General features: G+C 41.2%; 1 protein-coding gene across 1 annotated transcript in view; it reads right to left on the bottom strand.

The window, feature by feature from the left end:
* Nucleotides 1-15,478, bottom strand: part of EZR (ezrin) — a 50,132-nt gene extending 34,654 nt beyond the window's left edge. The window contains exons 1-2 of the mRNA XM_089530115.1: nucleotides 15,383-15,478; nucleotides 11,941-12,037 (exon numbers count right to left, since the gene is read on the bottom strand). Of these exons, the coding sequence (XP_089386241.1) occupies nucleotides 11,941-11,952 (12 nt within the window). The 5' untranslated portion in view covers nucleotides 11,953-12,037; nucleotides 15,383-15,478. The remainder of the gene's footprint in view (nucleotides 1-11,940; nucleotides 12,038-15,382) is intronic.
* Between the last annotated feature and the right edge of the window lie 11,547 nt (nucleotides 15,479-27,025).

Here is a 27,025-nt window from a genome sequence, read left to right as displayed (position 1 = left end):
CAGCTTTCTCTTAAAGTTCGGGTTAAATGACAACATAGACATGCTATTCAAGTCTGGCTTCACAAAAAGTCACAGGACTGTTCTCTTTATTCTTACTGACTGAGAAGTCTGTTTTTGCATTTCAGTTGTGAATCCCATCCAATTCTGGTGTGAATGTGCTTTCAATTATCTTAAATCTTTAGGTATACAAAAGTATTACATGAGTCCTATGCTCCAACTTCAGTGAAAAACAAGATATACAGGTTTGAAGGCACCAATGGCAATTTTGAATTCAATCTTCACAGCATATTTTATGGTTTCAATACAATAGCCCTGGGTCATTTGCCTAAAGCAATTAAAGCTATTCATGTATTTAAAATTTGTTTTGCATGAACATCAAGGAATTAAAATTCTTCAGCCTAGTAGTTTCAGAAGCATATTTATTTTTGTTTTAGAGGGAGCATCACTGAAAGCTAGAAATGTCCAAACAGTGGAGAAGTGTTCACTAAGATTAAGACCCATTAATACCCACAAACTACATTCATAAACAGCAACCCATATCACCCCCCCATGTCCATAAACAGCAACCCACATCACCTCCTCATACTCCCACAATAAAGTGTTCAGAGGTCTAATCATATCCTGCTTATTTTACATTCTTCCCCAGGAAAGAAAACTTTGTGCCTATTTCTTAGGTATGATGAAATCAAAGCTGATTTCAGGTACTATCAAGAGCTCAAATCCAATTCTAACAGCATTACTTAAATACTACATTAAAATACAAGGAGTCAGCATGGTGTTGTAGTCTGAGTGTTGGACTAGACTCTGGAAACCAGGGTTCGATTCCCCACTTGGCCATGAAACCCATTGGATGGCCTTGGGCAAGTCACATACTCTCAGCCTCAGAAGAAGGCAATGACAAACCTTCTTTGAACAAATCTTGCCAAGAAAGCCCAATGGCCTTAGGGTCGTCATAAGTCAGAAATGACTTGAAGACACACAAAAACAACAACAACAACAACAACATTAAAACATACACACACTTAAAGGACGTCTTTTTCTATCCCCCTAAAATCAGATTCTAGCCAGTGGTGATAGATCCAATTTATACCAAAAGCTATGAATTAGAATGCCTCTGTTCAGGAAAATTTTGGAGAACAAGTCAAACCAAACACGTTGAACCCTAAAATATCTTGCTTGAGTTTTAAAAATATGATGGGTCAGGTGATATCTAAGCTTAATAAAGTGAAACATGAAAAAGCCATATGGGGAGGGATACATTTCCTTCAGGTCAGGAATGGACCAATCAATAATCCTTCAACTATAGTATCTCATTTGCTCTAAACTGAGAAATTATGGTTAATATTTTTTGAGCAAGACAGGATATTAAGCCACATGGCCTAATATTCTGGTTTATTCCAAACCTATTAACTATACTTGTATGGATAATAAACATGCAACTCAGTGGGAAAGGCATCTTACAAATATCTTTTAGAGCATTCTGGTATGAATTCTGGTGTGTTCTTCAGGGACAGCTGCTTTGCCATTCAGTCTTCTTAGGAAGTACTAAATGAAACAGATGGAACTAATTTTTCCTTTGCTTATTTGTTAAACGTTTTAACAAAAGCTCAGAAGCTTTACTACTGAATTCCTATCTGTTTTGTGCATTTTAAAAAATCCTCCCAGTGTTCTATACATCCTGCTCAAGTTGTGCCTTAACATATTTTGAATGTATTTATCCGGCTTAACTTTGTTTTTTTTCTAGGATTGTGACTTAATACACTTTCCTTGCACATCGACACTTATAACGGACCATTTCACTTCAGCTGTAACATTTTAAAGTAATGTTAACTAATGAATTATAATGTTCACTATTTCTCATTGCCTCCTGAGTGGCACAGATTTCAGGGCATGAACCTACTTTACATTAACACCTGGTTAGCATTAAAATTTGAAACCGGCAATACAACACTAGATAACACCCTTCCCTGTTCCCAAAATGTATCAAGGAAGAGTTGTATGGTATTAAAAAATGTGTGTTGCCTAATTTTATTTTATAAATACACACCCACCACTCTGCTGTCTTTCATCTGTATAGAGGAACTCTTACTCTACATTTTTCTTTTTTAAAATCGTATTAGGTGCTATAAAACTGGCAAAGGTAAAATCTGATGTTATTTTAAGATGATCAAAGATGCTATGAACTTCATAGGAAACCCCTTTCAGTGATGGAGTGCATCCAAGATCTTGGATTCTAATCACTGTCACTTTCCAGAAACACAAAATACTTTTCTTTTCTTTTTTTTAAAAAATCCACAAAACCAGTAGAACTTGTTCAGTTATTGTGCCCTAATTTTCAAGGTGGAAGAAAATCCTGATGAAGCTGGTTGCAGAACTCACTACAGAAAATAGCCAAAAAAAGTAATTTCATTAGAAGCATGGTTCTTGTTTATATATTTACACAGATTAGATTGATACCGTCTAATTTTTGGATGACAAACGGTTCATGTGCCTTTGTGTAGCACAGACTGCATGAGAACAGAAGGACTCTTTGTATGAAAGACCAAACTGACACAAGGAAAAGCAGCAGGCAATTGTTAGCACACACTTCCCTAAAACAGCTTTCTTGTAACAGCTGTATGCAAATTGGGACTTCATTAATGAAGGAGATGGTGATGCTAAAAGAAAAGATGCTTAAGTTTCATTCAGAAAGTGTTCTAAAAAAAAGGATCATACAATTTTTGGGGGAAAGAAGACAGGACAGACATCACACTATGCTTTGTTATGTGACTTCAAAGAAACTCTGATTTACAGCAGTCCTATCAGAGTGTTTTGTTGACAATATTTATTCAGAGGAGATTTGTCACAGTCCTTCTCTGAGGCTGAGAGAACATGATTTGACCACTGAGTTTCTATGGCTGAACTGGGATTTGAACCATCATATCCCAAACTCCTAGTCTAACATTCAAACCACTGTACCACACTGGCTCTCTCAGTGCTAGATACAAACAATAGGTAGGTTAATGACTTGATTCTGGCCTACATTCAGACAAAAATCAAGTGTCGCACTGGAAGATCCCTGATACTGAAATACCTTCTGGTCCCCAAATGCTGCCATGTTGCACACATGTTAAAGAACAGAGGTGAATATATCAAGTCTGAGTCATGCAGATCAGGACCTACTGCAGGAAGCAAGCAGGTACATGAGTCAGGTGGAAATCCTACACACCCTTACAAGAGAATAACTCCCATTTAACATAATAGTATTTCTTTCTGAGTACATACACTCCCTCAATTTTCCTTGGTGTCTACCCCTCACAGAAGTTGGGTTTGAAGGCATGCACAGCAAGAAAATCTGCCCAGGAAAAGTTCTTGTGTTCATTCTGTATCTGTAAGATATTAAAGCTGACTGAGAGGTTATGCTTACATTTGAAGGCATGTTCCAAATCCCATGCATAATGACTGTGAAAATTCTGTCACATGACAGCTCCTGCCTTGTCAGCCTGAATATTTTTGATAAACGTGTCTAACAAATATCTAACGTTTGATGGGACCTGCACACATCAAAGCATAAAAATCAGTTCCTGAAGTCTATCATAAGTATATATACCTTCAGTTTCCTTCAAATATTGTTGCACCATTGTGCAGCAAGACCTCTCCTGTGAAGCTGGCAACAATTCTGTTTAACACACAATCTTATCAGAGATAGGACTTATCAAGTGATGGGACTCACTCGCCCAAGCACAAAGTGTCTTAAAATGCACTACAGCCCAAATAATGAACAATTGCTAGAATATTAAGTGTAAAAAGCAAGTATGGGTTAGAATCATAGAATCAGACGAGACCTCAAGGGCCATCCAGTCCAACCCCTGCCATGCAGGAACACACAATCAAAACACCCCTGACAGATGGCCATCCAGCCTCTGTTTAAAAACCTCCAAAGAAGGGGACTGCATCACATTCTGAGGGAGCGTGTTCCATTGTTGAACAGCTCTTAGTATCAGAAAGTTCTTCCTAATGTTGAGATTGAATCTCTTTTCCTCTGGTTTGACTCAGTTGCTCTGGATCCTGTCCCTGGATCAGCAGAAAACAAACTTGCTCCATCCTCAATATGATATCCCTTCAAATACTTAAACAGAGCTATCATATCACCTCTTAACCTTCTCTTCTCCAGGTTAAAGATACCAGCTCCTTAAATCTGTCTTCACAGAGCGTGGTTATTAGAAGGGCTTTAAATCTTTGTTCCCCCACCACCCAAATATGAATTACCTCTTCCCAATTTAAAAAAAAATCCATTAAAATAATCTAATTGCATGAATTATGCCTTGCCTCATTCAATTCCTAATTCTTACTTATGTTTGTAGAAACAGTAATTCAATAGCAAGTTATATCTGGCTAGCCATTATCTCTAGAAGGAGTTTCTGTTTAGTTCTATGGAGAAACTAAGGCTGCTGCCACATTGCAGAATTAATGCAGTTTGACATTGCTTTAACTGCCATGGCTCTATCCTTTGGAATCCTGGATTTTGTAGTTTGCTGCATCACCAGAACTCTCAGAGAAGGCTAAATATTTACAAAACTACAAATCCCAGCACTCTATAGCATTGAGCCATAGCAGTTAAAGTGTTGTCAAACTGCATTGATTCTGCAGTGTCAATGCAGCCCCAGATAAGTTTTCATCCCATTCCAGACTTTACACTCATGCTATGTAAAATTGCCTATTGCATTTCTAAGCAAATTTTGTGTATAACTCCATGTAGAAACATGGAGGAAGTACTGTATAGCATTTTTAAAAGAAGTAGCTGTGCTAGCATTTCAGCATTAAAAAAAGGAGTCTTGAGGCATCTTTAAGACTAACCAATTTATGTTAGCATGATTCTTTTTCTTAGATTACAATTCACTTCCTCCAATGCATCATACACAACTGATGTATCACAACTCAAAAGAAACCTCAACACATGATGATGAACACCTTCTACACTCATAGTGAAAAAATTGTTGTCTCCACTTTGCTATTTCAGTATGTAATCCACAATTCATTTCATCTCCCAAAATCCACATAACTCACATAAATAAAACAATTTTGGGTGTTATTTACTATTCCATAGAAATACATAAAGGCCTCCTAATGTAGTTTTGGTTCAAGAAATTAGCTTAAGAAACTTAAGCTTTCATATTTTAAAAAGCAAGTTATTTATTCATATGGTTGCAAAAGCTATAACTGAAAGTGCAAGACCAATGCCTATTGAATTTCAAAAGTAGTTGCTGATTAGGAAGTCAGGTTGATAGTGGAGCTTCTAAACTCTATATGGCTCCTTGCTCCTTCTGTTGCCTACAGAAATGGAATAAACTATACAGAAACACTTTTTCCCCATTTGTACAGTTTACAGAGGTTGTAGAATACGGCTTTTGGTGTAAACATCTGATCTCCTTCCAACTGTAGCATACCTATGCTACAGAAACTTTGACTTCAGTTTACAGAATGCCCAAGAAACTGCAAAATCAGTACAAATAATTAACTGTTATTTGTGGCTGCTTCAACTAAGGTGCACAAGTGCTTGGGTTCAGGATTGCACCCTTAGGCAAGTCACTATCTCAGCTTCTGTGTTGCAACAGAAGGTAATCTCAGAAATCAAACTGGAGTAAACACCATAGATTCCATCAAAGATTCTCTATTTCCAGAGAAAGGTGTGTTCCCATGAATCTCATGTTTCTGTGAGAAAGGCGGGATACAAATCAAGTTTAAAAATAAATAAATGTACTTCCAATGCTGCAGTTGCAGCACTCATTTATATACAGGTTGAGTGTCCCTTATTTGGAATTCCAAAATACTAAAAAAAAAACCAAAACATTTTTTCATGGGTGGCTGAGATTTGCTTTCTGATGGTTCAGTGCAGACAAACTTGGTTTCATGCACAAAATTATTAAAAAATATTGTGTAAATATGTGTACAGAGTGTATATGAATTATAAAAGAATTTGTGTTTAGACTTGGATTCAATCTTCCAGTTATCTCATTAAGTACCTATATGCAAATACAGTTATTCCAAAATCCAAAATCCTTTGGGACTGATCCTAATCATTTCAGATAAGGGAGACTCAATCTGTATATGAATGAGTGCTAGAGGGCAGAGTTGCAGGACAGAGATTCCAATGTGAATTTTCATTCTTTTGGCCATTTAAAATGAATAATTTGTTAAAACCAGGTAATTCCCACATGACTCTTCTTGTCTATTAGCAGGAGTGGCCACAGAGCCATGTCTACAAACTCCTAGTGACATCACATAGTTTCCAGATCATTGGCAAGGAAACAATGTCTGCCATTTACCTTACAGACCAAACCAGCATTTTGGACTCTGACACTTGCTGACTGCAGGAGAAAAAAGAGTAAGTTCACCTCTACTAGGTATGGCTCCCAGAGTCAGCTGACAAACCCAGCTCAGGCATAATTAAGAACACAGCTGTAAGCAGCTTTTGTTGATTAGATGACAGAACCTTTCCTCGAGCTACAGAATGTTTCTGTGCATCTAACCAGAGCCCAAGAGGTTATAACTAGAAGATAGGACCCTATTCCTGAGCCTGACCAACAAATAAACCTCCTTGCTCTATGCAGCTAGACTGAAAAGTGCAGAAAGCCTCATATTATGGGAGAGGCAGGGCGGGCAGGGCAGGGCAGAAGGAGGGGGAAAAGATGATGGAAGGAGCAGGAAAGCAGAAATTAATCTGTGTAGCATGGATGAACTTAAAATATAATGATGTGCCCACTCCCCCAGAATTAAGCAAGAGTATGAAATCCAGCATTATTTGAAGAATGGTAAAATCGTATTATTGAAAATTGCCTCATGACCTAAGAACTAGGGAGACCATGGCGATTCAAAATCTGGCATTCAAAATGTGGTTTGTCTGAGAATAAGCTTGGGCAGCTCACTGCCCTATGACAGTTCAGAGGAAGAGAGCTGAGACCCACCTAATTGGCATCTTTCCCCCCATAGTGCCTGTTCAGAGAAGCCCACAAGTGGGCGTAGGAACAACAGCTTTCTCCCACTGTTGTCTCCTAGAAACTGGCATCCAGCAATATGAAGGCTTTGATCCTGGAGGTAGCATACAGGGTAGTATATGTAGCAGCCATTGATGGCTGCATCCTTCATTAATGTGCTCTTCTTTTTAATCCTTTTTATTATAGATTGTCTTCATGTACATAAAACATAATATATCGTACACAGTTTTCTCGTCAGACATTGTTATTATTTCCCATAATCCCTTCTTTTCTTTATCTCGTAGATTTAAATTCATAGTGACTTCTTAAACACACTTCCTTTCCCATTGTTGACTGGAATTCCCTCTACCTCTATTACCTTTTCCATCTTCTTAATATTTTCCTGTGACTCTAATATCCTTTAAAAAACAAACAAAAAAACCCCTCTAATTCTATAGTTTAGCCATCAAGTATGATGTTGAGAAATACTTCCTTTTGTTCATCGTGAACCTTCCATCATTCAGTTACTAGATGATTCTGGATTCCAGAATTGCAAGGCGGTAACTTCTCTCTATCCACTTTTGCCACACTGCTAATAATTTGATATAACTCAGTGTTTACTAATTAAAATATATCACTTTATTGTGAGACCTTAGGAAGGCATACAAATTTTTAAAAAAATAATGTATAATAATTCCTGGTAAAAATAAAATAATTTAAACAAAATAAATATATAAATAGTATAAAAGGCTAAAACGATTAAAAACATGTACGTGAATATTTGAAAGCAAATCAGGAGTCTGTCGTCACTTTTTTCTAAGTGCTTGACTACATTTGTCAGAATATTCCGGGCTGCCTCTGAAGTATTCTGGCCCCCTTACTTATTGCAGCAAATCACGATGATGATGGGTGGTCCTTGCAAGCCAGCCACACTGCCATTGTGGGCGCAAGTTGCTCTGAAGACAGAATGAGGCACCCAGTCTTCTTCTGATCTCAGAGCGACTTGCACCCACAGAGCAACACAGCAGGGCCCATGTGGGAAGGCAACTGCCTATCATTGCCACCATGTTTTGATTTGGGTTTTCTGAACCTGGAGCATTGGGTTAATCTATTTAAGATGGAAAAAGAGGTGGAAAACCTGAATCATGTCTGGGCTTTGTGTAAACAGCCCAGACCCAATTCAAGGCTTTGGAGCTGCATCGTATAAACAGCAAGCAGCCAGACCAAGGGGAATGTAGACAAGGCCTGACAGCCAGCATAGCATAGTGATTTGAGTGTTGAACTATGACTTTGAAATCCACTGGGTGACCTTGGGTAAGTCTAGGGCTCCGGCACACCAGGGTTTGAATCCCTGCTCAGCCATGGAAACCCACTAGGTGACCTTGGGTAAGTCACATGCACTCCGCCTCACAGGAAGGCCATGACAAACCACCTCTGAACAATTTTTTCTGAGAAAACCCCATTACAGGTTCACTTTAGGGTTTCCATAAGTAAAAAATGACTTGAAGGCACACAACAACAACAACAACAACAAACAACAGACAAACCCTAAGCCAGAATTTCCCAAAGAGTCCAATTTTTACTAACAGGAGTGTTGCTCACCCCTTGGACTACTTTCTTTCCATTATTTCCAGCTCTACAGCATTTTAAGATGCAGCAACCACACCAGTACATAGGATTTAAATTATGGGAAATATTGCCAATTCTCCTCAGCAACCCCTAGCACAGAATTTGTTGTTTTCACAACTACTACATGCTGGGCTAACCATTTTCACAGTGTTATTATCCTACAATCCCAAATCCTTTCTCTAGCCATTCACAGCCAGTCAAACCACCTGATAAAATGGTGTTCATAACTTCTTTGAGAAAATCCTGAGATTATATTTTGAAGGATAGGAAAATTTAAGACCGCACTATACTACCCACTGCTGAAATACAGCTATAGAAATGTAAATAAAAGGAGAGGCCTGATGATTCTGAGACTGATAAAATACAATGTTCATTCCATTTTTTTAAAAAAATCAGCTTCAACAAAAATAATAAATGATGTAAATCAGATTTGATCAGAGAAGTATCCATCACATCTACTCATAATTAAACAAACAACTCCATTTCCAAGGGTGGAAAGAGCTATTAGGAATTAGCAAACATATTTATCTTTCCTCTTCCGAGCCACAGCTTCAACTATTACAATGCACATGGGTCCAACTTACCACACCTGTGAAGCTATGCTGAACCTAAGAAAAAAGTTCACAAAAGTAAAAGCCCTGGTGAAGAACTCTTTATAAACCAGGGCTTGTAAAGGTCTGAAGGATATCAGCAATTTATGTACAGATGAATCCTAATCTGAAAAGTTCAAGTCAAAGGGGCTGGATTTTCCCAGCACTTTGTGGCTGCAATTCTCTTCCAAAAAGATAGAGCTTGTATTGGCAAAAGGCCTCCCTACACAGGCTCTTTTCACTAAACCCTTTCAGACTTCAAAGGCTTTGGAGCTGGTCCTAATTCCTTGAGAGAACAGATTTTAGTTTGCTTGCACATATACATAGTAACAGATTTCCCAATGCCATACAAGGAGTTGCAAGAGCAATTGTTTTCACAGCAGGATGAGTGACAGCGATCCCTTGGTATCTGCTGGGGTTTGGTTCCAGGATCACCACCACCACACCTACACCAAAATCCATGGATGTTGAAGTCTCATTATAGATAATGGCATGGTGAAACTGTATCCTTATTAAAATGGAAAAATCAAGGTTTGCTTTTTGGAACGTATGTATATATTTAAGCATTTTCAAACTCTGGATGGTTGAATTTGTGGCTATGGAGGGCTGACTGTACTGGGTTTTCCCCATCCCTCCCTAAAATAAACTCCCTTGACTCTTGTTATAATGGGGTTCTGGAACTCGTAGCACCCAGAATTTTAACTCACCATGAGGTTCAAACAAGTTAACTGAGATTTAACCCCACCTAAGTGAATATACAATCAAATAATTAAAACATCTCTTTTACTGATCAGCAGATGGACTGTCCTGAGCACTGCTAGCTTCCTCTGGCTGCAGTTTCTCAACCACTATTAGGATGCTGAAAAATCACCTCTCTCATCTAAGTTTTATAGTTAGTTTGTGTATATAGCTGTGGCAACAGAATGAGCAGAATGCAAACTATGATAATGAAGTCACATATCCATTTAGAATTTAGAAAATTACTTTCAAGAAGAATATAATGAAATGCTGAAATCATCTACACCTGAACTATGGTAGGCTAAAGTCCTTTGACCAAAGGTCATCCCACTGCTCCTGCTCTATAGAGAGCTTCATCATTCCATCATATTCACTTTTCTTAGAAATCATTCTCTACTAAACTTGTGAACGTCCCATTTGTATCGCTCAGGATCAATTAGAAGGTGATATTTTTCTTCCTTATCACCATCATCATTGTTATTGATTTATGCCCCACTTTTCTTCACAGAGTCTAGGACTGCTAACAATTTACATAAAAGCATACACTATTTGTAATATATAATTATAGTCAAGCACTATAATTATATATTACAAATTGTGGGCAAAAAATCCAACCAATGTATGCAGTTTATGGACTTTATATATGGCCTGTTTACTAAGCATGAACTGTGCAAGTAGTACTTCAGTATCCTTCTGAAAGAAACTTGTCTTCTGTTAATGAACTCTGCCATCCCACTGAAACCGAAGTTCATAATTAAACTGCTTCTTAGATACCAATTCTGCAGGAGAAGCAAATTCTTTGCCTCCATGTGACCTGTGCAAAGCAATTTAGAACATCAGCCATTCAGTGTGACTGTACAGCCCAAGGTCAGCAGAGGCCCACAGCAACCATTCCAAATCAAGCCCTTGAGCAAGAATGCTAATTCCTCTCCACAATTGAAAAAACAATGGTATAGAAATGTTTATTCTTTGAATTTTTTGGAGAGCATTTTCCTGTAAAGGTAGTACTAATTAAAAAAACCGAAGCCACAAGTTGCTTCCCCTGTCATTGCAATGACTGATGCATTTTTTTAAACCCCATAATTAGTCTTAATTTTGCCTTTAACTTGAAAATTAGTTGAACTAAGGATGTCTTTTTCCTCTACTGTGTGTCAGGTCACAGCCTAAGCAAGTCCTTCTGAATGAAACTATAGCATAACATATAATGTAGTGTGGGCATAAGGCATGCCTGTTTTCAAACAATGTTTTGAGTTAGATAATAAAAAAATCAGGTGCATATGGACAAATATACATAATAGGTTTATAAGAACACTCAAAAGGTCAAGTTTTACTTTTAAATGCAATAAGTTTAGTCTGTACTATGAGATGAAATTAGGAGTAGACTTTTTGGCAAAGGAAACCAGAGTTCCTGCAACTTTTATTTTACAATATAATCTTATGTCTATTGTTATGCAAGTCTCATGAGTTATTAGGGTTACTCCCAAAGAAACAGGGCACTGGACCACACCCACAGCTAAGCTGCTTAAGAAACAGAATGTTAAGAATTACGTTTCCAACAGTAATATTTTCATTCAAATTTTAATTAAGAATAATGTCCTTATAATTTTGGCTTTTTTAAAAAAAACTTTAATTTTAATTTGGACAAGAATTAAAGCTCACATGGTATAGTGGTTTGAGCACTGGTCTAGGACTCCAGCACACCAGGGTTTGAATCCCTGCTCAGCCATGGAAACCCACTAGGTGACCTTGGGCAAATCACTTACACTCAGCCTTAGAGGAAGGCAATGGCAAACCCTCTCTGAACAAATATTGCCAAGAAAACCTGATAAGCCAGAGTTAATTTGAAACTACATGGCAAGCACAATAGATCAAGTTACACACATGCATACTAAGGGACACCTGTTATAATCAAAACAGACATTTGAAAATCTCTGTAATTTTTGTAACACCTGTGTTAGGAAAACATAAAATAATTAATTGCATACTAATTAATAAATAGTGTTAAACTGCAGGAAGGGATAAGCACTTACTGGTTTTGGCATTTTCGGTTCTTGAAGTATTCCTGTCGGTCCAAAAGCAAATATTCATACAGCAGCCTAAGGGTGTTCCTTCTTTCTTCTAAGAGACCTGAGCAAAGAATCCAAACAATTATCACATAGAAGTCAAACTAAGACACACATGGCACAGTACAGGAGTTTTAAGCAGGTTAAGTACGCAGCGATGATTCATTCATGACCAATAATTACTTAGTAACGCCAGTGCTTTAGAAGAAAACATAAAACCAGGAGCCTCACCCAGTGAAGGAAGAGTCCAATTGCAAGTAGGGAAGGCCACTTGGTTAGCCACACCCATAGGAGTACCTATAATTTCAAGATATTTTTTCAAGGGAAGGAGGAAGTTGGCAGGGTGGGGGATTATCTAAACCAAGTATCCAAGCAACACAGAGGCAACTAAATCCCTTAAAAGAAACTTCTCCTTCAGACACCCTGTAGGAGTGCTTCCTTCACTAAATACAGCCTCTTTTCAAGAAATTACTAGGGCTGCATCTGCACTGCAGAAATAATCTAGTTTGACACCACTTTAATTGCCATGGCTCAATGCTAGGGAATTCTGGTAATGGTAGTTTGTTGGCACCAGAGCTCCGAAATATGAAGCAATATGAAGAAGGCAAGGGAGGCATTGCTTCATTTTGCCTTGAAACTTAAGCAAAGCAAGAGGAATTTCCTGACAGGTATGATGTAACTTATGGTCTGTCCACTCAGGCAGGAGCTACTGTTTCAGCTTCCACCATGCTTCAAATGAAAAGTTGGAGGGAAGACCTTTCTTTCAGGGCTGGCATGTATCATTTGGCCACTTTCTGAACCTGCCTTACTCAATGCAAGGACAGGTCTTCCACCTATAGAGTCACTTATGGAGAGGAAAACAATTGCCTTCTGCACACATATATTAGGGTGGAGGGCAGAAATCCATCCTTTCTGCCACCCAGGGAAGATATTTGGGGGGGGGGGGCAGAAAGGAGAGGGTGGCTAATGGGACCCCAATCCTCCTCAATGCTGCACTCCAACTCACACTTACCTCAGAGTAAGCCCCACTGAGTACAGTGTGACTACTCGTTACACCCAGAAAGCTAAGGTTTCAACCAAACCTGTAAAGGGTATGTGGCTGCGTGCCTTCAAGACTTACTTTTCCAACTTGTGGTGACCCTAAGACAAATCTACCACGGTGTTTTCTTGGCAAGAGTTGCTCAGAGGGGGTTTGCCATGGCCATCTGCTGAGTTTGAGAGCATGTGACTCACCCAAGATCACCCAGTGGGTTTCCATGGCTGAGCCAGGATCACAATCCCGGTCTGCAGCGTCCTAATCAACACTCAAACCACTACACACACTGGCTCACTTTAGAGTTGCAAACATTTCCTAAGTCGACTCTGGGTGAGTCACACTCTCTCAGCCTCAGGATGTCCATGGCAAAAACGTGACAAGCAAACTCTTGTGAGGGGCTTGCCTTAGTTTGCCATACATCGGAAATGGCTTGAAGGCACACAACAACGAGGTCTACTAAGCCTCCTGGAGCTTCCTTTATGCCTTGGATGGAGTCCAATGTACACTGAGGGAGGGATTCGAGTCTGCCTGAACTCCCTGGGAACTTAGTTCCGTGAGAAAGAGAGGAGGAAGAGGGTGAGATTTAAAGGCAAAAGACTATTAAATCAAGGTGGAGGGAGGCTAGCAGACACACGTTAAGGTGACCTTTCTTGTGGGCAAAGCTTTCCAGAAGGAGGGGAAGGAGAGAAACTAGCTAGGAGGTCTTCAAAAAGTTCTACTCTGAGAACCTACTGATGTTGGGTGCCTTCAAGTCGTTTCCCAATTTATGGATTTTGTTGACAAGTTTCTTCAGAGGGAGGTTTGCCATAGCCACCCTCTGAGGCTGAGAGAGTGTGACTTGCCCAAGGTCACCCAGTGGGTTTGACATGACCCAGCAGGGATTCGAACCCTGATCTTCAAACTATTCCACCACGCTGGTATAAAAAAGCATACATTTTAATTTTTGCTAGTTGTTTATGTCACAACAGTGAGCCCAGGGTTGGAATCCGGGCTAGGCTATGAAACCTTCACCCCTGGGTGATCTTGGGCAAGTCACACTCTCTCAGCCTTTGAGGATGGCCATAGCAAAAAACCCTTCTAAGCAAATCTTGCCGTGAAAACACCAGGACAGGCGAATCAACTTGCAGGCACACTAGGAGAACAGCAACAAAAAGGCCATTAGCTTCAGTGATAGACGGGAAATATGATGTGTGGGTAACATGTGAGTACATTAAACCATGACTACGGAGTTGCTAGTAGGGTTCTCCGAGGACCTCAAAGGGGAGCTGAGTGATACTCTCTTATAACTAAATCAAACCACTCTCTTCCCGCCGCCGCCGCCGCCTCCAGCCTGGACACCGGTTGCCAAAGCTGCCTGCCCGCCTCCCCCTCCCAGGCCCCAAAGCCACTCAGGCTTTGCCCGCCGTCCTCCAAAGACAACGAGGCTGACAGAGGGCAGGGGGACCTGGTGTCCTCCTTTCCCAGGACCCAGCCTCCATTTCTGCCTTCTGTCCAGGAGGAAGGCCAACATGCCCTTCACTGGCAGCAGGGCTCAGGAGCATGGCTTGACACTTGGAGAGGAGCATTTCTGCCCCCTTCTCTTTGGTCCTGTCCCTCCGTTGTTCCAGCCTGTCCTCCATTTTGCGGGGCCTTCTCCTCAGGGGCGCCCAGACATCCTCCCCGCCAAGGAGGACAAGGCAGCGCCAAAGAGAGGACCTTCAGGGGAAAACAAGTAGGAACATGGCCCAAGAAAGGCAAACAACAACAGCAAAACCCAAAAGATAACCTCCTAGAAGTGGGAATTCATCTTTCTTAGTCCTGCTCAAAATGGAGGACATCTTGATATTCCTCCTGGACAGAAGGTTGAAAGGGAGGACGTGACCCAACAAAAAGCTCAAAACACTCCTAGAAATGTAAACTCATGCCTCCCAGCCCTGCTCAAAATGGAGGACACTTTCCCATTCCTCCCGGAGAGAAGGAGGCTGAAATGGAGGACATGACCCAAGAAACAGCTCCAAGCCCTCCTTGAACTAGAAAGCCCTGCCATGCTTCCTAGCCTTGCTTAACATTCCTGCCGGGCAGAGGCTTCAAATGGAGGACGGGAGCCAAGAAGGGACTCCTAAGGAAGTGTCCGTTCCTGCTTCGGAGCGGGGCTCCAAATGGAGGGCCTTTCTGCCATTCCTCCTGGAGGAGAAGAGGAGGAGGAGGAGGAAGGGAGCCCCAAACCCTCACTGGAAAGAGAAATGCCTGCTTCTTAGTCCTTCTCAAAATGGAGGGGGGCTTCAGACTTCCCTCCTGGGCAGAAAGTGGGGCTGGAGGGCCTGTCCTGGAAAAGGAGGACCTGCCTGGTCCCCCCTGGAGAAGTCTGGGGGAAGAAGAGCCGCTTTGGGGTACCTTTCTGGGCCCACAAGTCCCGGGGCTGCTGCTGCTGCTGCTGCCTTGGCCGGGCGTCCTGCTGGGCTGCAGCTGCTCCCTCCCTCCCTCTCTCTCTCTCTCTCTCTCTCTCTGCCTGGGTCTGGCTCTGGCCCTTGGGCTTGTGGGCGTCGTGGCTAGGGCTCAATATGGCCGACGGGGCGGGGATGGGCCAGCCCCCCCCCCCCAGCCCTGCCTTCTTCTTCGCCTTCCTCCTCGCTCGGCCTCTGGGCCTGAGAGAGACAGAGAGCCAGGCTCCCCTCCTTAGTCCTTCCCTAGTTGGAGTTCCCCTCCAAAAGAAAGTGGGACTGACTGATAGGGAACCAGAGAAGGGCTGTGATTTGGAAAGCTGAGCTGGAGGAGACCCCCTTGGACCCTGTCTTTAATGCCCCCCCCCCCCCTCCATCCTCCAAGGGAGGAAGGCAGAAGCAGAGAAAGCCCTTGCCACCAGGCCAGGCCCACTCTCCTCCACTGACTTAAAGAAAGACCTTGGCAGCATGACTAAAGCCTCCTTCCTCAGAGGCTTTGAGGAAGATACTCTGAGCAGCTGAGGAAGTAGACTGAAGTCTAGGAAAACGCAATTCAGTGAGTCTCCAAGGAGTTTCTCAACCAGGGCTGATTCCGGCATTAAAGAGAGATTAAAGCGCATTTAAAGCTTCCCACAAATGAAGCTAAACTGGCAGGTAACTGTGCAAATGATTATCACATGCAATTGCAGAAACAAAGTGATATTGGAAATGCATTGCCACTGAAATCCCAAAAGTGAAAAGATGCCTGTTAATGTTTCTTTGTGACCGCTTTAATGGCGGGTTTTGTACAACATCATGGGGAAATCATTTAGTGTAATTACACAATTTTCCCAGGATATTCATGGGATAATCTCCCAATCTCCTTCGTGTGATAAAGTCCATAGAGAAAGCTGGTAGCAACTTTGAGACTAACTAGAAGAAAGAAGTTGGCAGCACGAACTTTCCTAGGAGTTTATCAAACGGGAGGAATTTCTCTTAAATTCAAATGAAAAGAAAGTGGGGCCAAAATGCATACACTTAAAGTTGCTAGTTTTGCACAATTTCATGAATATGCATTGCATTCGAACTGGCTCCCCATTACCATCATCCAAATTTGCATGCGGCAGTCTATCACGCAGTAACATGAAGCCACATGATTGCGTTCAGACTGACTTACCATTGCCCAAATTTGTGTGTAGTAGGTTATCACACAATAATGTTAAACCCCATGATTGCGTTCAAATTGCCATCAGATTATACTTCCAATTCCCCTTGTCTGATAAACTCCCTAGACTTCAGCCTACTTCCCCTGAGGCGTCTGAGGTAGTGCATCTGAGGAAGTAGCCTTAAGTCTACAAAAGCTCATGCTGCCAACTTCTTTCAGTTAGTCTCAAGGTGCTACAAGATCTCTCTCCTCACAAAGTAACTGTACCTCCTCCCACAGTCAACCCTTGGTTATCTGGGGAGAAGACAGTTAAAGCGGTGTCAAACCGGATTATTTCTTCAGTGTGGATGCACCAGGGGTAAGGAAGGAGTGTGCACATTGCAAGGGACCATGCCCTAGAAAACATCTGGAGCCAGCCACCACATGTTTATCCTTCCTTCTCTCAGTGCTTAAATCTTTGGGGGTTGGGGTGTATGTGATAAATGGGAGTCCCAACTCCCTCCATCTATCAGGGCCTGAAATGAAAGAAAAAGCCTTCTCACCATTTGCATTGTGCCCTTAAGTAGCCCCTTGCCTAACGCGTTTGCTGTCCTTTCCCCAGAAACAAACATACCCAGAGCTCTGGGGGCAAGTCTTGTTTGCTACTGCTCCTCTTAGGAAAAAATAACTTGAGAAGGAGCCATCCTATCCCCTATTTGCAGCTAGGACAGGCTGCCAAGTGGACAGGTTTCTCAAAGTGGAAAAGCAAGTGGAGTTGTTATAGATTACTGATTATTTTAAGGCCAGAATATTAATCCCAGAAATCAGCAGGGAGACCAAAGAGCTGATTGGAAAGGAAACATAGGCCCGTTCCGCACGGGCCAAAAGTACAAAATTCATTCCAAATTACTGGGAACCCAAATTCAAAGTGGGCCCAGTTTTAATAGTATTTTGAACAAAGAAAACTAGAAATCACACTTCATTGGTTATCTTAAATTAAACATTTTCACCCCTATATATTCATTGGATATTCACATATTACACCTAACATATGTCACTATCCCTCCACCCATCTATCTATCTTTTGTCTATATGTTTTATTTCACTGTCCCCAAACTATCTATGCAGTACTTCCTTTTATTTAGATTAAAATTATAAGTTAGGAGCCACTTCCAAATTGTTTACATTCTAAAACATAATTTTACATGACCTAGAATATCTTTGCTCTTAGTACATGTCAGCACTATAATCTTCAGCTCCCGAGCATTAGTAAAATTCTGAATTTTAACCATTCTACCAGAGTTAATAGGCTTCTTAGTCATGCTCAACATGGAGGATATTTTGAAATATCTCCTGGACAGAAGGTTGAAATGTAGGACATGTCCTAGAAAAAGAGGATGTCTGGTCATCCTGAGCAAGAGGGTTCATAGGAAAAACAGATGGGAGTGCAGCATAAAGAGGTGTAGAAAGGACCCAGGCAGCCACAAAAACTGCTTGTTTTAGTGGTAAACACTGTGATCTTTACTATCACCCTAGGCTAATTTATGCTGCATCTGCACTACAGAACTAATGCAGTTTGACACTGTTTTAACTACCATGGCTCTATTCTATGAAATCCTGGAATTTGTAGTGGTGCCAGAGCTCTCCAACAGAGAAGATTGCATATCTCACAAAACTATTAAAGTCAAGGATTCCATAGCATTGAGCCATGGCAGTTAAACTGGCATCAAACTGCATTATTTCTGCACTGCAGATGCAGCCTCAGTTGCGTTGGTCTATAGGGGTAGAAGGAATCATACCAAGAAGTGAAGAAATGGGCCAACTAGGTCCCCTTACACCCCCCTGCAAGTTGTTGACTTTACCAGCCTCTCAACTTGGATATATAGCACAATTAATGCAACACCCAAGAATAAAATAAAAGGTGATCCACATGAAAACAAGGGCTACATCCATAGTGCAGAAATAATCCAGTCTGATACTACTTTAACAGCCTTGGCTACATCCTATAGAATCCTGGCAATTGTAGTTTTGTGAGACCTTTACTCTGCTCTGTCAGAGAGCTCTGGTGCCACAACAAACTACACTCCTCAGAATTCCATAGCACTTAGCCAGGGCAGTTAAAACAGTGTCAAATTGGATTATTTCTGCAGTGTGGATGCAGCTGGAGTTTTGTTGCTTTGGGTTACAAATAATCTCTAATTAATTTTAACGTTTGCAAGAGGCACTGTGATTTCTGGGGGGTTTCTATAATGATATTGACATTCACTGTGGTTTTTTTTGGGTCCAGTCCCCTAAATTGCTTGGTGTTGCAGTTGGGGTGTGTGTGGTCAGACTACACTACAATGCACAGGTTCCATAACTAGATCTCCTATCTTTCCTAAATCTTATCCCTCTATTTCCTTTGTAGGGAACCTTACTGGGGGTGTGGGTGTGGGTAATCTTTTTTTGATCATCAAAATCCCCTAAGCTTCTGCTGCTGCTGCCTGTGTGGGAGAGAAGGCCATGCTTCCCTCCCTGAGCTTGTGGAGGAGGGGGAGGCATTTCAGTTATGGAAATAGTGGGGAGGGGATTAAGAATTCCTCCCCCATGGCTGGGGCCCCCATCCCATGGTCCTCTCAGTTGCTTTTAAACCGGGAGACCTGATCTGCTTATCTCTATCAAACAAGATAGGGGGATGGGCTGCATGACCTTAAGGTTGCTTCCAGGTCAATGGTTTTATGATAGTAGGCTTGAGATCTGGACAATGGAAGGATGGCTTAACTGGTCAAACCTGTTAAATAGACTTGTTTTTGCAAGGTACGATAGTAATCAAATATCTTTCTAGTGGGGTATTGTGGTCTGAGCATTACAACTACAACTCTGGAAACCAGGATTTGATTCCCCATTAGGCTATGGAAACCCACTGGGTGGCCCTGAGCAAGTCAGACTCTCTCACCCTTGAGGAAGGCAATAGCAAAACTCCTCTGAGCAAATCTTGCCAAGAAAAACCTGTGATAGGTTCTCATCATAACTCAAAAACAAATAGAAGGCACATCACCACCACAATGTTTTCTTTGCTCATCTGTGCAGCCCATGCAAGGTTGGGGGAGGGGTTGCATTTGAGAAAACTGGGGAAGAAATTAACCAGCCAAGTGCAACTCCCAGCAGCCCTAGTCAGCATTGCTACTGGTGAGGAATGCTGGGAGCTGCCGTCCAAATATATCCAGTCCAGACAGACTTACTCCAGGAGCAATCCACTCAGTGTCTGCTTGGAAGTAAGCCCCATTGAGCTCTTTCAACCCCCCCCCCTCCCCAGTAAGCCTTTGTACGATTTTAGCCTCAGCATTGCCCTCCCTACAGGAGAAGATAACATCATGAAAAAGAAGCTGTCAAGTTGGTTTCTGAAGCAGAACTGCAACAGAGGGAGGGGCTTCCAGGTAGAAAGTTTCTAGTATTGTTAGAGAAAGGACAGTTAGCACCTATTCCATCTTGCCTTCCTTAATGTATTTTATGAAAAAAGATTGAAGAACTTGTGGGGAAATACAAATGGAAGAAGGAAATCTCAGAATTCAGTGTTTGAGACAATCTGAAAGCACAATGAAAGCCTAGTTTGGGATCAGCCCAGAAACTCATGAAAAAATTAGGCTGAAAAGCCAGTGCTTTGGTTGAGCTTTAGAAGTATCACGAGTGTACAAAATTCCCCATAGGAACTAGTGTCTAGGGGTGGGGGTGGGGGTTGGGGAGAGCAAGGCAGAAGCATTTTTTTCCAAGCAAGTATAACTTGTCATGCACACAGTATCTGCTGAAATTCTCTGTATTGCACAACTACTAAAAGTGCAAGAGGTGTGTTCTCTTTTATATTTTACTGAGAAACCTAACGTTGGACTAGGAGTTTCCAAGCAGAAGTTTGGAGAGGGTCCTTGTATCTTTAATGGTTGTGTAGAAGCAGGTATTCCAGCAAGTGTTGCTTGTTACACAACTAGGTAGCAAGCAACACATGCTGAAATTTCTTCTTTTATGCAGCTATTAAAGGTACAAATGACCTCTCCAGATTTCACTCTGTGAACCCTGGCTGGATTTTTAATGCTGTGATTGTCCAGTTGTGCTAAGCCTGCCTTTATGGGTAAATACAACTTTTCTGCATTTAATATGCATTCTTATAGATGTCTATGTAGAATTAAGTTCCACTTAGTTCAGTCAGGTTTACACCTAAGTAAGTAGAGGATTGATTTGCAGCCTTCATCAAGCAACCCATTGTGTAATTCATATGAAACACAATGACTGAACCTTAGGGAAAAAATCAATCACTTTTGCTTGTTGGATACCTTGAAACAGGTTATTCATTAATGTAACCCCTGTCCCTCCTTTCTCTTCTTTAGTGTCTGAGCTGAGACTGTAGAAAAAGGCCAGGTTATACACAAATTAAAAAAAAGTTGAAATACAAATCAGAGTTCCTTGGAAAGAAAAGGGTGGGGGGAAGTCTCTGTGACATGCTCTTTGTAAAATGCTTTGCATAGTCTGACTCAGGAGATTACTCAGCTTTTAAATCACAATTACACCTGGAAAAAAGTGTCTTTGATGATATAGTAGGACCTTGGAATCTGTTGGGATTTGGTTCCAGGGCCTCCTGTGAATACCAAAATCCATGGATGCTCAAGTCCCATTCAGTACAATGACATAATCAAATGGTGTCCCATATAGAAAATGACAAAATCAAGGTCTGAGTTTTGGAATTCATATTTTTTTGAATATTTCCAAGCTGTGGATGCTTGAATCCATGGATAAAGAATCCGTGGATATGGAGGGCTGACTGTACTTATCACACAGTGACACCTCCAACCTGTAGTTGCTGCATCCACCAACCACATTCAGGGTGTCCCTTTTCACTGATGGGGGGAAACTTGCCAATGAGGGGTCAATAGTGCAAGTGCTCAGGTGTGAAACATCACTGCTGGAGCACTTGCAAGATTGCCAGTTACTTGGCATCTGTGTGTCCCACACCCACCACTATTACCAAGCAGCCTGATTACCTTACCCCCTAATTCTTTTCTTTTAAAAAACTTTCTTACTGACATTGCTGTAGCAGAGACCCAGAACTGCACGAGTTAAAAGAAATAAAAATAAAAATACCAAAAGACAAGCTGGGTAGGGCATTAGGCAAGGCGGCAGGGCTAAAGGGAACTCAGGGAGAGAGTACAATGGCAAGAGCAGCCCCAGTCATGTGATTCCAAAGATGTGCAACTGGGGCTCTGAATGCAGTATGTTTCCATTTCCGCCAGGGCCCCGCAATTGCTATGAAAACAACTCATGTGGTAAAGCCTTCAGAATTTATAGCACTTAGGTCCCTATCATCTAACAAACCACACTAGGTGCTACTCATGTTTTCAGACCTGTTAGATATGCTGAGGTTTTAAACTGCAAGTAGGGATCCTTTGGGAGGTTGTTGCAAGGCAGGGATATGCCTGCAGGAAATCAATGAACTCTAGAAATGATTTGCTGCTTTTGGTAGACTATCTTAAGGTTCCCTTTCTCTTGGGAATTGGGAATTGCCTTGTCTCTCACTGCAGTCCAAAGATGGAAAACTGGGAGTAGCATGTGGAGGAAAGAGTCACTTGGATGAGGAGGAACCAAGTGTTTCTTAATGCAAAAGCATTTCTTAATGCAAACAACACTCCTATATTCTGTAGATGGTATACAGGTGAGCAACACTTGGATGCATCTGGCTTGGATCTATAGTATTTTGGGTGATGGGACATGCTGTTTGGGAACAGGGGAACAATAATTAACAGATTTTAAAAAGAATGCAGACAGATCACATTGACTGATTATTTATTTATCCAGTGTCCTACCATGGGGAAAGGCACTGCACAGATCCTCCAGATGCAGCCTATATATTGACATACTTCCCAAATACTTTTGCTATGTATATACTTGTTCTAGACATCATACACCAATTCACAGATTTGCTTTTTCCTGCAACAAAAACACCTCCATTCAGCAAGAGGATGTCAAGACCTGCATCTGAATAATTCCTCTATGTGACAATCACACACGGATTTCATTATATGTGTTGGGAAACTACTGTTGTGGCTTCCTAGTAACTATATGCACAATAAAATATACCCATCTGGATTGCACATAATGATTTACACACAGCTCCAACATTCTCTTATGTGGATGTGCCTTGCTTGTGAAAACACTGAATACTGTCCACTTTTGAAATTCTGAAATAGTAGCCGTGATACTGAAATAATAGCTGGGGAATGTGGTAATTCAGCGATTAAAGATGCTGACTCTGACGATTGCAAGATCGGCAGTTCGGTAGTTTGAGGTCCAAGTGCTGCGTGACGGAGTGAGATCCTGTCACTAGTCCAGCTTCTGCCAACCTAGCAATTTGAAAGCATGTAAAAGTGCAGGTAGATAAATAAGTACCACTTCGGTGGACAGGTAACAGTGTTCTGTGCCGTCATGATGGCCACATGAGTTGTCTTTGAACAACATTGGCTCCCTTGGCTTAATAACGGAGATGAGCACCATCCCCTACAGTTGGGTATCTCTAGGCAATCTTGTCAAAGGGGAAACCTTTACCCTTTTGCTTTGATAGGTTCGCCTTAGGGTCATCATAAAATAACTTGAAGGTGTACACGACAACAACAACCCCAGCAATGTCATGTTTCATTATCAGTGTCCTGTACACAGTGGTCCTACTTAACTTTGCTTCCAACCTTTGGCTTATTTTAGTGCCTTAAATTAACACAAAGCTGTTGTGCCTAGAGAATCCTATATCTGGTACTGCTGTTGGATCTTCAGGATGGGATGTCTTCTTAAAATGGAAACCCATCTATCAAAGCAATGAAGTTATTACAGATGACAAGGATATAGGGGCAGGATGTAAGCACAACAGGATGAGGGGGTCAAAGAAAAACAACTCCTCTTTTATCTAGTACCTTTCAAAATTTATGATGCATTTAAATACAACTGCAAAGCAAAGGAGCTTTTGTTGATGGTGCCAAGTTGGCAATCAGCACAGGTTTTACCACAAAGAAGAGGAAACACCAACGAGAAACCGTCAGGAACTATGAATAATACATATTGCAATTTTAATGTCCAAAGTGCTTTATTACATTTGGCCCGGCCGGATGTAGTGAGCTCAGATTCAAGTGCACAAAGGATTGTGTGTGTGTATTTACATTTTCATACAGAAATTCTTTCCCAAACAACCTTTCTCTCATCTCCACAAAAATATATTTTTTTAAAAATGTGCCAGTGTTTAAGAAGTATGCTCTGATAGTGCTCAGTGTCTTGATATAATGCACACCATGGTCCCTGCACTGTACTCTCTATTGAGTAATATACTGTTTGCCTTTCATGGGATCTCACCTGATTTGCTGCTGTGAGGTCTCCCTAGAAACATTTAGTTTCAGAATAAGGCCCAGTCATTTTGCTGCCTGGTACAAGGGATAACATAGCACCCTCTATTCCATGTATGGAAACAAACTAGACCTGTAGCTGAATCTCCCTTCAACAGGATAGCATCTTCCACTCGTACCTAAAGTGGTTGTCTGGTTTAGGGAATACACTGGCCACATTGTGATGTACACTTTTGTTCTAAAATACTTTGTTGCTGACGTGGCCACTTTATTCTGCCTAACTAAAGGTCTGTTCCTGAGAAATACATGAAAATTCAGTTTATCCCTGAGAACAAGGGGAAACGACTTAGGTTAATTTACCAGGTGCTGTTATCTATCTCTAAGCAAAAATTTGGGTCTGAGAAGATCAGGTCAATGGTAGCCATTGGGCTTTATCACACAGGGGCTTTTGCAGCTCTGATCCGACGTGACTGCAGGTCCAACGATGTGAATTCATGCAATAACGTGATGTGTTATCACATGGTGATTGCTTTCTATGGGGGGTTGTTCCGTGGCGCTTCCGCAGTGAATCCAAAGTGAGTCCTCATTTTTGGTGAATTCGGTAACAAGCGAATTCACAGAAGTTGCTTCCAAGCTCACTTTGATTTCACTCTGAATTGGTCTGGTGTGGAATGCAACTTTGCTTCTGTCCTGGTACACCCCCCCAAACCTCCAAGGCCCCACATTTCCCATGATGCTGTGCTGCAATTTTGCCCCATTTGCTTCTGGTGCTCGGAAGGGTACATTTAGATGTAGATGTCAGGGATGAAGGGAATGAAACAGGAGGCTGGAGGAAGAGATGGTAGCAAAGGAGGGGGCCACCGGAGGCTGGGGCAGAGGCTCCAACTCCCAGAATTCCATAGCCTCAAGCCAAAGACCCCACAACAAACTCCAACTCCCAGAATTCCACAGCCTCAAGCCAAGGACCCCACAACAAACTCCAACTCCCATCTATCGAAGCAATGAAGTTATAATATTAATATTAATAATTATTATTTTAAAATAATAATGATAATAATAATTAATTTTTAAAATAATAATAATAAGTTATTAGTTTGCTGAGGCACCAGAGCTCTCTGGCAGAGAGAGTTCAATGTCTCACAACACCACAGTTCCCAGAATTCCATAGCAGTGAGCCAGGACAGTTAAATGGAGTCAAACCGGATTATTTCCCAGTGCAGATGCAACCTCCTTCAGATCCAAAGGATTTACTTCCAAGTAGCCCTGCAGCTTCTATACTGATTATTTTGCAGTGAAAGAAATGTTTTATTATTATTATTATTATTATTATTATTATTATTGTTAAGGAATTATTATTATTATTTAAAAAATTCTTTCACTGCAAAACAATAATATAATAATAATAATTTTGCCAGTGATACATTCAGGTGAAGCAGAGGGCATTTAGAGATAGGTGACACATTTGGATAAAGCAGAGGGCATGTAGGCATAGGGGACATTCCCTGTTATTCATGTGAGGCTAGCATTCATGTGAAACTGGAAAGGGATGGAGGGAATGAAATGAAGGGTAGATTTAGATGTAGATGACAGGGTTGGGGGAATGAAAGAGAGGGTAGATTTAGATGTAGATGACAGCGTTTGGGGAATGAAACAGGAGGCTGGAGGGAGAGATGGGAGCAAAGGAGGGGGCCATCGGAGGTTAGGGGGAGAGATGACAGGAACAATTCACGTGAGGCTAGCATTCACGTGAAAGTGGAACCAGGAAGTGGCCCCCTTCTTCACCTCGGAAGTGTAAAAGGTCTCGATGTGTTCAGACCCCCACTGAACATGCGCAAGGGTGCCAATTCAAATTGTTGAATCCGCATGATATGTACTGGTGTGGTAATTCAAAGTGCTCTCACTCCGCTTTGACTCAGGAATCACCACAATTAAGTTCTTTACGTGTGATAGTTCATCACATCAATGGCCTTGGATTCGAAGTGACCCTGCTTCTCCCTCGCTACGGAAGTGCTCACTGTAAAAGCAAAAGTAAGTGTGTGTGTTTGAGTGTGTGTGCGTTAGAGAGAGAGTTTTTAAACATATTTATTATGACATAAAAATTCATGGATCCATTTCATGGATACTAGTTGCAGGCATAAGGGACCTGTTTTGTTTTGTTTTATTAGAAGCAGTCCATTATCAACAGGTAGACAAAATGATGGCTCAGGAAATTGGATATATGCTGAGAATTCAGGAATCAGGTGTCTGAGCTAAGGATAGAAAGAATATTTGAAAATATTGGAAAGATGGTAAGAAAACATGTTTTTTCCCCCAAGTGTTGCAAAACAATGATGAGAAGAATACTGGACTGATGAGAATCTTTGCACTTTGGAACTAATTCTGCACAAAATTTGCATGTGGTTATTTTGCTCAGAAAACATCACTTGCTGCACAGGAAACAGCAATTTCTGCATGGAGAATAATACTTTGATGCAAAATTATTAATTCCTGTACAAAAAATGTTGGATTTTTTTTGTACAAAAACCTGCTGCAATTTGGGATTTGTTCTGTGTAAAATTCCCACAGGTTGGTTTGAATAGAAAACAGGATTTTATGCTCCAAAAACAGAATTTTATGTGCAGCAATTAATATTTCTGAATTGAAATTAATATTAATACAATTAATATATCCCGTACTGCAGAAAATTTTGTTTCCTGTGCAAAACAACTACATGCAATTTTTGTGTGCAGAATAAGTCCTGAATTGCAAATAGCCCTTGAAAATTGTGTAGTTCTAAGACTTTTCAAAGACTTTCTTGCAGCAGGAAGAAAATTGCTACCTTCCAGAAGAAACATAGTGGAGAATTACATCCTTGCTCTTAGCATGTGCTCAGGCAGGAATTTGTTGTCAGTGCAAGAACCAATTATGCCCTTGTAAACAAAAATCTATTTCCCCATAGTGTTCTTTTTCAACAGCCTAATTTTGGGTCCATGAGAAGAAGAAAGCTTTTTGTTCATTACTATTCCTGAACAATTAACAATCAAAGTGCTACAAGACTCTTTTATTGTTTGTGGCGAAAGAGACATAGGCGGGTTACAAACGGCTCTCAAGGGGCCGTTTTCCCGCCGCCGCCATTCGCTGCGTA

This window comes from Sceloporus occidentalis, unplaced genomic scaffold, assembly GCF_023333645.1.
Source record: "Sceloporus occidentalis isolate IW3139 unplaced genomic scaffold, rSceOcc1.0.p SCAF_6, whole genome shotgun sequence".
In the NCBI taxonomy this organism is placed as follows: domain Eukaryota; kingdom Metazoa; phylum Chordata; class Lepidosauria; order Squamata; family Phrynosomatidae; genus Sceloporus; species Sceloporus occidentalis.
The sequence above is the reverse complement of the archived record's forward strand: the minus strand, read 5'-3'. Positions and strand labels throughout refer to the sequence as shown.